The sequence below is a fragment of the Emys orbicularis genome, chromosome 7 (assembly GCF_028017835.1).
Source record: "Emys orbicularis isolate rEmyOrb1 chromosome 7, rEmyOrb1.hap1, whole genome shotgun sequence".
NCBI lineage: Eukaryota > Metazoa > Chordata > Testudines > Emydidae > Emys > Emys orbicularis.
The window spans coordinates 61616569-61629349 of NC_088689.1; the positions used below are offsets into that span (position 1 = coordinate 61616569).

A 12781-nucleotide genomic window follows, 5' to 3' on the forward strand; every position below is an offset into this window, starting at 1 on the left:
ATAGAAAAATATACTGCCTCTTCCTATTTCACGCAAAACCCCAAAACTTCAGCAGCTCCTATCAATTGTGTATGATTTTGCAGTGTCCCCAGAAGGTCAAGAAATTTGGACCATTTTGGAGCAGGAGGGGTAAGGGAATGAGTGCCAGAGCTAATGGGCTTTCAAATAGAACACACTCTTCACTACCACCCTCTGTTTTATTCTGGGGGACAAGCTAGAGCCAGAACAGTGATATGGGGGCAGGGGTGGGATTCCTAAGAGGGCAGGTTCCGAACCATTTAGATCTGTGAGATCCTGTCTCCTGTGAAATTTAAGTAACACTCATGAAAACATCTGTACTCATACTGGACTTTATATAGGTTTCTCCCCCTTCTCCTCCATTTGATTTCCAATATAAAAGGTTGTAATAAAATACAACACCATGGGTGGGTGAGTCTAACATTTACCTCTTTCTATTCTGGGTGGGTGAATATTGGATATTGCCCCACTCTAGTTAGCCAGAATGTTTACACAAAGAAAACCTCAGCAAAGGTGTTGGGACCAATTTAATGATATAGGAACCTCCATCTGCAATGCCTGTGCCATTTAGCAAGGCCGTTTGAGTTTTTAAATACACCTCTACCCCGATATAACGCTGTCCTCGGGAGCAAAATATCTTACCGTGTTATAGGTGAAACCACATTATATCGAACTTGCTTTGATCTGCCGGAGTGCGCAGCCCCGCCCCTCCGGAGCACTGCTTTACCGTGTTATATCCAAATTCGTGTTATATCGGGTCGCGTTATATCGGGGTAGAGGTGTATCTCAACATGTTCTGAGTTACCATTCTCAAGGTATCTGTCAGTCTTTCCCTCCAAAATATACCAGGTCTCCCTATGTGGATGACAATCTAAACCTTTACTTCAGGTAAAGTTGTTAATGGATATTATTGATGGAAGCTGATTTGTTCCAGACACATGCTTACTTGTCTTGTTTACAAGAAACTACTTGTGCAATGTATTTTAAAATAGGATATGTGGAGACAACAGGTCAGTAGGGTCCTCGGTCTGCAAAATTCCACATTAGGAACAATTATATAATTTGAAGCTGAAATGACAGCATTTTGAATTATCTGGGTTTATTCATAAGTAATGTCTGAACATTTCTTGGAAAACGTAGATTGTTACACATGTGCAAAATACAATTGATAAGTAATTCTATAGCACCTTCCACTGGAGAATCTCAAACTGATTTAAAGACATGGCACAGGGAGATTAAGTGAGTTGCCCAATAGCACAAAGGGAGCCAAGAACAGAGTTGGCAAAAGAAAGCAGAAGTACTGACTCCCATTTCCTTGCTCTTTCCAATGGAGCAAACTCAATTTTTATTCTGTTTTCTCAATTCTAGTGGCATAAGGGCAGAGATTTTCTTAAAAAACAATAAGAAATCCACAGCCAACAGTCAAATTACATATACTGTATTGGGTTTGACATGTACTTTTTCAAAGGTTTTTTACTCATTTACTGAACACTTAAATATTTATCATGTGTCTTCCTTGTATTTCAGTGTTTTAGCTTTATTATTTTAATCTCATAGTCCATATAGAATGAATAGAACTGATGCCACTCTAACGGCACATACATCCAAACATGTCCTATTCTCACCAGCCCCCATCAGCAAAATATACATTGTTAACATGTTTCAAATTCGTACATAAAATGTCTGCATGGGAATGATTTTTCAGTATTCCTAGGAAAGATGAAATTTGCAATACTCATTGCAATAAAGATAAACATGCATTCAGAAAGCTTCTGGGTTATATTTAGGAAGGGCCACATATAGGAAGAGGCACATGTAATTGATTAACTTCTTCATTGTCTTAAATGGCCAACCTGAAGGCTACAACTAACATTGGAAATTAAAAGTTCCATCGCCAACAGCAATTTTACAATTTCCAGTATGAAGGAGCATTCAGTGATGATTACCCTGAGAAACAACACAAGACATCTGAATGTTCAAAATTTGTTCCAAATCATAACCTGATAAATTTAACTTAATTTCTCACATTATGATCACTTATAGAATGACTGTTTCAGAGATTCAATTTTGAGGGGTCAAATCCCCCATACCACTAGATTCATAACTCAGTACTTTTTTTTTTTTTTTTTTTTTAATCATTAACGTCTACTCCAGTTTCAGGAAGAATATTTGTAACTGGCATTGCAGGCAGCTGTTCAGAGTTCGATTTAGTCTTTAAAAAATCATCAATTTCCTTTTCATGAAACCCTGAACAAACATTTTAAAATACTTTTGTTTGACCACAAACAGAAGACAAATACCCCATAGAACCATTAAGTGTCCTTAATTTTCCAGGATACAGGAATGACACTTGCCATCTACCTTCCTGAAACCTAGAGTCCAACCATCCACTTTACTTCTCCTCTTCTTGTTTATCCCTATCCTCCTCTGGAAAAAATAGGACTGATAATTCTGAAGGGAAAAAGGTTTTGCAGGCAGCAATATCAGATAGGAATGCACAAGTTTGTAGGCATATACCTTGTCTGTTCTACTCTTTCTGTACCTCCAATAGACAGGGCTCTTTTAGTTACAGTCCTATACATTTTGCCCACTTCCATCTGTGTTTACAGTTTTCAGTGTAGGACTGCTTCAAAACAAAGTAATAAATAATTTGGGATCCTGGCTTTTTATATAAGCTAAGCATCCCAGTAAACATCATATTCAAAAAATCCTTTTCAGGATTCATTTCAGACTCTCACGTTTGGAGTGAAATGAAAAATTGTCTTTAATTAAAGCTCTAGAAGGCACTGCACTGTTGCTTCTGAATCTTACTTCTGCTTTCAGACAGGAATAGAGAGAAACTGACCGTTAAGACATCCTCTCCCTTCCAAGCCTGCTGCCAAAGGGGAAAGCAGGCTGGCCCTGGAGTTCCTGAGCTAGAACAGGAATGCAGTGTCCCTAAAGACCATGACACTTGGAGGTCTCCTCAGTTACTTGTGCCACAGGGCTGAGCCTGTTACGATATGCCCCTAAATAACCCTCATATCCCGCTGAGTCATCAAATGATGCTCTCCTTTTAGTTGCTCCCTTGTTTCTATCCTCTGGCTTCAATTTCAAGTTAAACAAAATGCTTGTTTACTAAGCTAAACTGGCTAGACAACATTACCTGTCCAATGCACTGCTCCAGAGCTTGAATTGTTTGTAGTATCACCTCCTCCTCATTATCTGGCTGTGAGAGGCTGACCAAGAAGGGACAATCAGTTGTCACCATACCTCTGATTCCGACTCCAGTCTCAGCAAGTCTAGACTGCTGTAGCAATAACTTTGTAACCGGAGTAACCGCCAAAGTTCTGATCTCAGATTCCTGAGTAGCCCTACTGACTCTCTTCTTGGGAGCCATAATGCTTCCCACAAATAGCGAGAAAGGGAAGAGGAAAACCAGGAATCTTCAAATGCTCAGAGTAGCAGAACTGTACCTCCTGGTAGGTAATTAGCAGCTAAGGACACAGAGACCCACCCAAAGAAAAACATTTGCTGTTGGAAGTCAAAGTCTCAGCAGCACTATCTCAGCAGCTTCTGTAACCAGTTCATCCAAATAGGAAGTGACCCTCCCCCAAGGAAATTACCCTTCTCCCCTCCCTTCCTTACCCCACGTACTTCTGTGTTTTATGCATTTGGGGGAGGAGGGCAACTCTGTCATATCAGCTTCTTTTTCAGTTAGAAATCAAACAGCTCAAATGCGGGGAGGAGGGCGGGAAGATCTCTGGCAGCTAGCCCTAACCAGCTAAGGAAGAAAAGCTCCATTATGCCATGGAGCACCGTGATGCTGTTAATATAAATGGCCATTATGTCTGCTTGGAAATAACAGTGTCTTCCCCCTACCATGATCCAATATTTAAAGAACCTGATGGAAAATAAGTTACTTCAACTGGCATCATAAAAGCTTCTTCCCTCCTCCTTAGCAGAGCAGAACGTCAGGGCTGATGGGAGACTTTTCTCAGGGCTTGTCTATATGGAGAGTTAGCGCATGGCAAGCTGAGATGTGAATCTGTAACGCTCTGGCCTGCCACGCACTAACTGGCCATGTGGACTCTGCTAGGCTGAAGCAGACTCTGGAATTTTTAGTGCACAATAGGAGGATCCACATTTGCCGCAGGCTAGAGCATTGTAGATTTACACCCTAGCCTGCTGTGCACTTACACTCTGTAGAGACATGCCAATAAGCATCTGTGGAAACTTACAGACACCTGGGGACTTGCCAGAGCAAAAAGGAACATAGGGTAGCATTTTCAAAAGTGCCTTAGTGACTCAGGAGTCTGTTGGCCATATTTCAAAGGTATTCAGGCACCTAAAATGAAATCAATGCTAGATGCTTTTGGAAATCCCACTAGGCATTTATCTGCATCTTTAAAAGGCACTTAAGTACCTTTACAAATCTGGTCTTAAGCCCAATTTCCAAACATGATATAGGCACTTAGGGGCCTAAATCTCATTGAAAGTTAATGGGATTTCAGATTCTAAGTACTTAAGTCACCTTTGAAAATAAGACTTAGGATCCCAAGTCAATTCTGTGCTTTTAAAAATCTGACCAGCAGACTTTTAGCAGATTACCATCTGAATACTGGAATGGCCCACACAATACCCGTTATTAACAGCAACAACATAACAGATTTACGGACTTAAACAATTCATACATTGATTGGGTTTGAACCATTAAGTAAATGAAAGTCAGGCTAACTTCTCACCTAGCAAGCAGGATATATCCCATAGCTGTACAACTGACTCCCTCACCCAAAGACCTAAGTCAGGTACACTAATCATTTAGAGAAAAACAAAGGACAACATAGCAAACAACCAACATACTCTGGTGCAGCTCAAGGCTCAGACACAAACTCCAGTGTGAAGATGCATACAAATGGTGAAAACTTGTGTTCCTTTTTAAAAATTTAATCTCTCTGGAGTTACCGATTTTCAGAACCGCAGCTTTGCCCCAGCACACCCACACATGCTGCTGTGTGGTTTAACCAACGTTCTGAAACTGCATTCAGTATCACAACGTGCTGTCTTGGTGCACTTCACATTAATAAATGAGAATGGACCTTCCTGTCTGGTGAATGGAAGAGCACATTCCACCACCACCGACAGAGTTCTCCTTCAGTTTTAATGGCAGAGTTGTGTAAAATGGAAGGATCAGGGTGCTAAAAGAGAGACAGTAAGAAAATTCTGAAGAAAAAAATTGATACAAAAAATTATTCTGTATTTACCCCTCCCCCCCATTTTTGGACAGAACTAATCTAATCGAGCTGTCCATGGATAATATATTAATTGTATCCATTGTCTGAAGCACATGGATTCATTACTGTACTAACATGTATAAGCATATGAAAGGAAATAAGCAGAACCTTGCTCCTGTAAAGATATTCAACTTGACGGACAAGGCAAAAATGGGATGTCAAAAATCAGAGACATGCTACCAGCTGTATCATATATTCATTGCAGAGCAAAGGCCAGCTGCTAATCAAAGAATTCCATGTGCATGATTGACCCATAGCCTTTTGGATTTCCAGTATTGTTAAAATTATAGCCTTTATTTACCCATGAAAATCACATGCCATTTTTAGCAGTAGGTCAGATGAGATAATTATGTGGAAGAGTAATAGTCTTCCTGATATTGTAGACTTTAAAGATTAAAAGCTTTGAGAGAGTACATTCCCTCTATGGAAAAATCACTCATCCCTTAGAAACAGGTGCTACGATAAGGCAATTGATAGAACTTGGGGAATAGGCACACTCACCACTAGCCCAGATCAAAAAGTTGAAGGATCATATTCAAGAGGCTGCACCTTTCATAAACACAGCCAATTCTCAAGTAACAAGCCACTCAAATTCTACCTTTGACACAAACATGGACCTGTTCATACCATGCCACATCTTTTTCTCTTTCCCTCACATTCTGACTGCCCACATCAGAAGGCAGCCTACTAAGATGAAGGATCAAAGATGGTAGAAATGTTGACTGATAAAGTCTATAAATGGTCTTGAGAAGCCAGGGAAGCAAGTCTTTTCCTAAACATATTTATCCACAGCAGAGAGATGTTCCAATGGACCGAGGAGGGAAGCAGACAAAGAATTTGTAACTATACAGGCCTTAGGAAAGATAGGAGCAAGATAGATACTAGGACACTTTTGATGGACAGACCAACCAATAATCTATAACACAACTTTTTTTTAAGGTAAAGAAAGGGCCTTTTTCAACCTTATCTTTATTGGTATAAGCCACTGGATAATTCAGTACTAAAAAAACAACCATAGCTACATGGAACTACAACCACTAATAAGAAGGTGTTTCTGCCCAAATATTCTCTATGGCAAAATGCCATTAATTTTTAAAATTAGTGAATTATGCAACTTTCTTTATTGCTACCTTTACATCATTAACCCACACCAGTCAAAAATATGTTAATAGTGTAGTGCTTTTATGCTTATGAGTTGGGAACACCGACATTAATCTCCAACAAGAGATTTTGGAAAGTAGGAAGATTTTTTTTCAAATGGTTTCAGGATTTTCATGTTAACAGAAGTTATGCAAATATGTGAAGAATCCAACTTTCCACCAAATGGCAAGTTACCAAAAAATCCAAGCACTGAAGGCAGAAAAAGAAAAAGGCTGTTTCCAAGGTTAGTTTGCAATTGCAGAAAAAAAGAAGCAACACGAACACATACAATTAGACTTTTTAGCATACATCTGCCGAATGGCCAGCTAGGCAATAAAATGCATTCAAACCACAGCAATTCAGCAAGCTCCTTCTCTGAAGAGAAGGGGAAGAAATGCTAATCTGTTTCTAGAAATCAGCAATATGATGTGTGCTTCCCATTAGGTTGGGTTCACAGAGTGATAGAGCATCGCTTGATGTGATATTGCTCAGTGCACCCTGATGTAACATGACACATGCAGCGGAAACAGCACTCTCCATTCCCACCACAGCAAAATACCCCAGATACCAGAGAACCTCCAGATACTTCCTTTAACCTATTACTGGAAATAAACGTGGCTATTTCAACACAGCTTTAACATGCATCATGAAGGCAATCCTCAATCCAGTATCAAGATATCAGGTGTATTTTGAAAGGGGTGATTTCCTTGTAATTTTTACATGGAAAGATTTTCTGACCTTCCTCTCTTCAAGAATTTCATAAAAGCCATAAAAAGCTGTATGCACACAGAGCCAGTTCAGAAAGCAGTAGACAGCAGCCAGGAAGTCTCAGGGTTGGGGCAGCTCTACATTTCGGATCTAGACATTTTTAAGGCCACAGGGGTCCAATCCAAAGACTTTGCAGGAGGCCTGGAATTTGCTTGTACTGCCTAAGAAAAATAATGAATGCTATGACTCAAGTCATTATTTACTTGGCTGAAGTATCACAAGGGTATTATGAGGAATGAGTAAAAAAGCAAATACTACAATGGGGATGACAGGATTGCTGGGGGGACTGGTCATGGGATATACAGTCAGTCTTTTATTATTCTTATTCTCCTAGTGGCTAGCTCATATCCAGCCCAGTTGTTTGGCAGTTACTGAAAGTTACCAGTGTGAATAAGGCTACTGGGTTGCCTCCCAAAATACACCACAGTGTTGAGCACTCATTGGGCAGTCCCAGCAGAGGACTGAAGGGGAACATGGAAACTAAACTACCCTCTCACCACTGCGTGGGCTGGTCAGGCCAGTGGTTCTCATACTTCAGTAACCCAAGGATCCCCATTTTGATTTAAAATTTTTTGCAGCCCCCCCAAGCCTTCCCCGCTCAGCCTCTTCCCCCAAGGCATCACCCCACCCCACCCCACTAGGAGGGAGGGGGAGAAGTTGATCAGCGGGGCCGGCGACCCCAGGTATGACTCACGGACTCCCTGGAGTACCCTTGCAGACCTCCAGGGGTCCACGGATCCCAGTTTGAGAAACCCTGGGCTAAGCTATATTAGCCAGATGGTATGGGGGATCTGTCTGTGCTGTAAGTGTTCTGTGAATAAACAGAGAACTTCAGTTTGCAGGGGCTATCAGTCCTGCACCTTTGATGAGCACTTCATTTAAACAAACATGTAAAGTTCACCCACAACTCTCCTTTGTATCATGGTGAACTAATTGTACATACCAAGGGAAGAATATCACTTAAGTGTTTCTACTGAACACTGAAAAAAAATGTACCCTTGATTTTAGAGAACGTACTCCTATGTATGCTATAGTATTCACACCGAGAGACCACACAAGCTGTTACAGTTTCACAGAAGGCTGGTAATTTTTTTTAAGAGCTAATATATTTCCTTGTCTGCTGTTTGTCCTGTTTTATCTACTCTGAAACATTTTTGTTACTAATGCACCTCATTTGCTCACGAGCAGATCAATATACAGGTTTTTGTTTCCTTTTTTAAAATGCAAAATATAAAGAGAAAATCACAACTTTGATCCTGAAACAGGAGTCAGTGGAGTCAGAAAAGGACTGTCTGTGTCTCAGAGACTGGGAGAGCTGGGAAGAAAGAAACCTGCGCTGACCCTCTGTTGTAACCTGATCCAGTTAAAGAGGCACAGGGATTACCATTTATAGTGTTTCTCAGGGGTTGGGGTGAAGGGCAGGGAGTGCAGCAGACAGTTCTCAGTCTGGTTGCATGGGCCAATAGCTGCAGCAAGGTTATAAAATGTGTAGACACTGGAGGCCAAGGAAATATATATATATATTTTTGCTTTGCCTTTCGTGCTCCTGACGTGTTAACAATCTCGCAAAGCACACATCTTTCTAATGGAACACAAAGTCTCCTGTTAACTCATCTTCCAGACAACCTCCATTCCACACACAATTGGGAACGTCCTATGAATGCTGGGAAGGTTGCTGGCTTTCCTTCCTTCCTCCTCTTCCTGGTCACTAAATAGAAACACAGGTTAGGTAACTAAATCAAAGCAACAGTGTTTGGGTGCAGTATTAGTGCACCCAAATTGCACTAATTAACGGACAAATTATCCACTATGCAGCCAAAAACTGTTCTTCTGAAAAAGCTTCATTGTGTTTTGCCTTGGATTATTACAAAAAATATATGTGAATTCTGTGCATATGAAAGGCTGGTGCCTCTGGAAAAGGAGACCCTTCATTTACCCATGGAATACACAGAGAACAGCATCTTCCATCCGGCCCCATCTGTCTCTCTCAACCTGACCTGGAGGTCTACTTCTAGGGCTGGGAAAGCAAGGTTGCTCCCCACGCTCCACCTGCTCTTGGCCTCTTGGTTGAGACTGTCAGGAAGCATGCCAATTAGTGCCAAACAAGATTGATTTGGGGGATGTGGATACTTATCCCCAAGGAGCGGGGCTGAGGCCCCACAACTTAATTTCATTTGGGCCTCTGTACAGCTATGAGATAACTTTCAGGTCACTTGACTTGGAGTGGATTTGGACCAACTGAATTCCATGAACCAGACTCATCGGATTTGTCCCAGCATCTGCGCTTATTCAAAATTGGGGGGGGGGGGGGAAATCAGCTGTTTTAGACGATCTTCTAACCTTCCCAAAAGCAGCTGTTTTCAGCTCACCACATCAGTAACACCAGACTAGCAAATAAACAAACTTTCAGAACCAAAGCCTCCAGCTGCTTTAAAATAATTGATTTGTATGAAAAAAATATCCTTTAACTTAGAAAACATAATCCTTGGCTAACAGCCACACACCAGACAGTGCTGCATAGTGTGATGCTATAAAACGGTGGCTATTTCTAAAGCTAAGAGTAAGGGAGCAGATAAAAGCAATAGAAGAAGACGTTTCAGAAGTCTAGGTGTAGCCAATATACCACCACTTGTTCTTACTTTAAACTGAGCTTCAAATGAGGATTTAAGCTAGGGTTCTAAATTCTCACTCCACTGGGCAAAAGAAAGTTATGAGGGGAAAGAGGACCACAGCATAATGTATGTTTTTAACAGAGAGAGATTTTTATGCTACGAGGGCAAGATTTCATACTTAGTTAACACACACATTAACCGGGGATCCTACTAGAATTATTTATTATTTGTATCACAGTACTACCTAGAGGCTAGAACCCCATCATGCTGGTACTGTATAAACATATAATAGAGACCAACCCTGCCCTGCAGAAATTTAAAAAATGGAAGCAAATAATCTATACCGGCCTCTGGATCATCATGGTTCCAAATTGTTCAGGAAGTAGTACAAGAGATGAACTGGTCAAAAAAGGGGGAAAATTGTGGAAAGTGTTATGAAAAACGTGTCCCCTTTTTTTGGTTGTAATTTGAAATTTCACTGAAACAAAAATTCACAACATTTCATCCAACTCTAATAAGTGATATTTTAGAGTTCATCTCCTGGATCCAGTTGGGTTAAGAGATCTCCCGAATACATTTTACACATGGTTGGAAATAAAATACAGCAACCTTTAGCCTTATCTCAAATTGAGAAACTGCACCCCCACCATCACCCACCCACAGCGACAGATTCCTGTCAGAGAAAGTATGCAGCTGGAGGTCGGGAGTCAGGCAGAACAGCTCACAAGGAGAAGTGAGCAGGCAGAGATGGTGTCAGCTTCTGCCATCAATTAGACAAGCATTTGGAACTACTTCTTTCCTCCCCCAGTAATGCAGAGAGGGTAACAATTTCAAAGCCCCAAAGGGATTCTGGAGCCTAAATTCCATTTTCAAAAGTGTTTTAGGTATTAGGGCCCAGATCCTCAAAAGTATTTAAGCAACTAGTTTCCACTGAAATCAATGGGAGCGAGCCTAAGTCCCACTGACTTTCAATGAAACTTAGGCTCCTAAGTGCCTACATCATTTCTGAATGTGGGTCTTAGATGCTTATGAAAATTTAGCCCCAGTCTCCAGTCCCTAAAACTCAGCTTAGCAAGAAACATTTAAAAAAAACCCACACATTAAGAATAAACATCTACTAACTATGAACTCATTCATTTGGTTTGTTCACTGCTCTCCGCTTCTAGGGAGCAAATTGATTAACCCAAGCAGACGACTCTCTGGGGAGTTTGAAATCTGTGGCAATCCTTGCAGGAGTCGTTTGTATACTCAGCCAGATAAGAACGTTCCCCCCACACACCTTACAAAAAGGCAAAGATGATGATCATTATACAGGCTCTGAAAGCAGCTATGTGCCATGCCAGGCAATGCAATGCAGTGGCTGCTCTAGCTTTACTAGTAGTAGCAGTCTCCAGTTTCAGCTTACCTGTTTTATGCACTGCAGCCGGTCATTGGTCTGCTGTATGTGCCTGTCCATAGAATTCATTTTGATTGTCTCCACTTGGCTTCTACCTGAAAGCCATTAAAATCCCTCAATCTGCAAGATAAAAAGAACAGGAAAGATCACTGAACAAAGTCCATGCCAACTCTACTGTCAGAGAGACCATGGATGTTACACACCACAGGTTTAACCTTCCTTCCTGGGGATGATTTTTTTCTCTTCTGGTTTGGGAAAGGGGACTGTCAGGGGGCCCACAAGGTATGCACAGGCAGAGGCTCTGTATTTTAAATTCAACAATGACATTCCAAAGTCACATGATGACACCTAGCTAGGTAAAGCAAACTCCACTGGGAGCTTTTGTGAAGCCAATGACAAAGGTTCCTTTTACACAAAGAACTACAGAACTGCTTCACCAAATGCCACTAAAATGAAACAGCAGAGCTGCTGGCAACATCCAGGAAGTCTGGATTTTATGAAGACAAGAACATAAAGGACTCATCATTCTATTTCTATGGGAAAAAATACCTCTCGCTCTCACAAGTATTTCGGATGCACTGTACCATTACATGGCCAGCAAATAAGGACTGGGATTACACAACTGAGCCTAGATATACTTGCCTATGTATTAGTTAGGAAAGCTTTGGATCTCGGTACTTTCAGTTAGAATGATAAGAATGCCTTGATATAAAACGTCATTTAAAAATGGTTCTGGAAGGAGTTGTGGTGTCAGTGAGCACAGCACTGGGATTCAGGACTCAGGCAAGATTTTCAAAAGTGACTAGTGATTTTGTGACATCTTGACATACCTTAAAGAAGTCTGATTTTCAAAAGTGCTGAGCAATAGCCACCCTCTAAAAATCTGGATCTTTTCAGATGTCTCTCTTTAAGCCACAAAAACTACTAGTCGCATTTGAAAAATCTTGGCTTCTGTTTTTATCCCCAGCTTTGCTACTGACTTGCTATGTAACCTTAGGGGAGCCACAAACTCTCTGAGCCTCATTTTATGCATCTGGAAAATGAGCAGCATATTCCCATCTCAAAGAGGTGTTGAGAATTTTGATTTGCATGGGAATAGCACTAGGAAATCACCACATGAGAAACGACATCAAGGAATTATGATGATATAAACAGCAAAACTGTGATCTGTTAGCCCCACCATCAACACTCAGCAAGAGGAGCAGAGTTAAATAGGTTTGTTAACCCCTTTTCAGAGTCAGGCTTCATGCTACCCTGCACCTGCACATTAGCATCTCTGGTCAAAATAATTAATATATCAGCACAGAATTGTTTTTCAGCAGTGGTGAAATGTAAGTAAAGAATTAAGATCAGTGACCAAGCTAGGGCCATGGAAGGTACTGGGTTAGCAAGTAACCTCTGCATCTCATTCTGGATTCTGTTTTCTAAATCCCTTTTATCTCTGCCTCAGCCCATCCCACAGCTGAAAGTGTCGGCTATGCCACTTATGGCTCCATCCATTTTAGAGACTGGGATAAATATCTACTTGGGATTTTGCTCTGACCTTTCAACTACTGTAGTCAAAACTAGGCTTG

General features: G+C 41.0%; 1 protein-coding gene across 1 annotated transcript in view; it reads right to left on the reverse strand.

The window, feature by feature from the left end:
- The window catches only part of ZMIZ1 (zinc finger MIZ-type containing 1), a 222854-nt gene extending 211578 nt beyond the window's left edge, over positions 1-11276 (reverse strand). Inside the window, 1 exon segment of the mRNA XM_065407792.1 lies at positions 11217-11276. Coding sequence (XP_065263864.1) covers positions 11217-11276 — 60 coding nt within the window.
- Positions 11277-12781: the final 1505 nt, after the last annotated feature.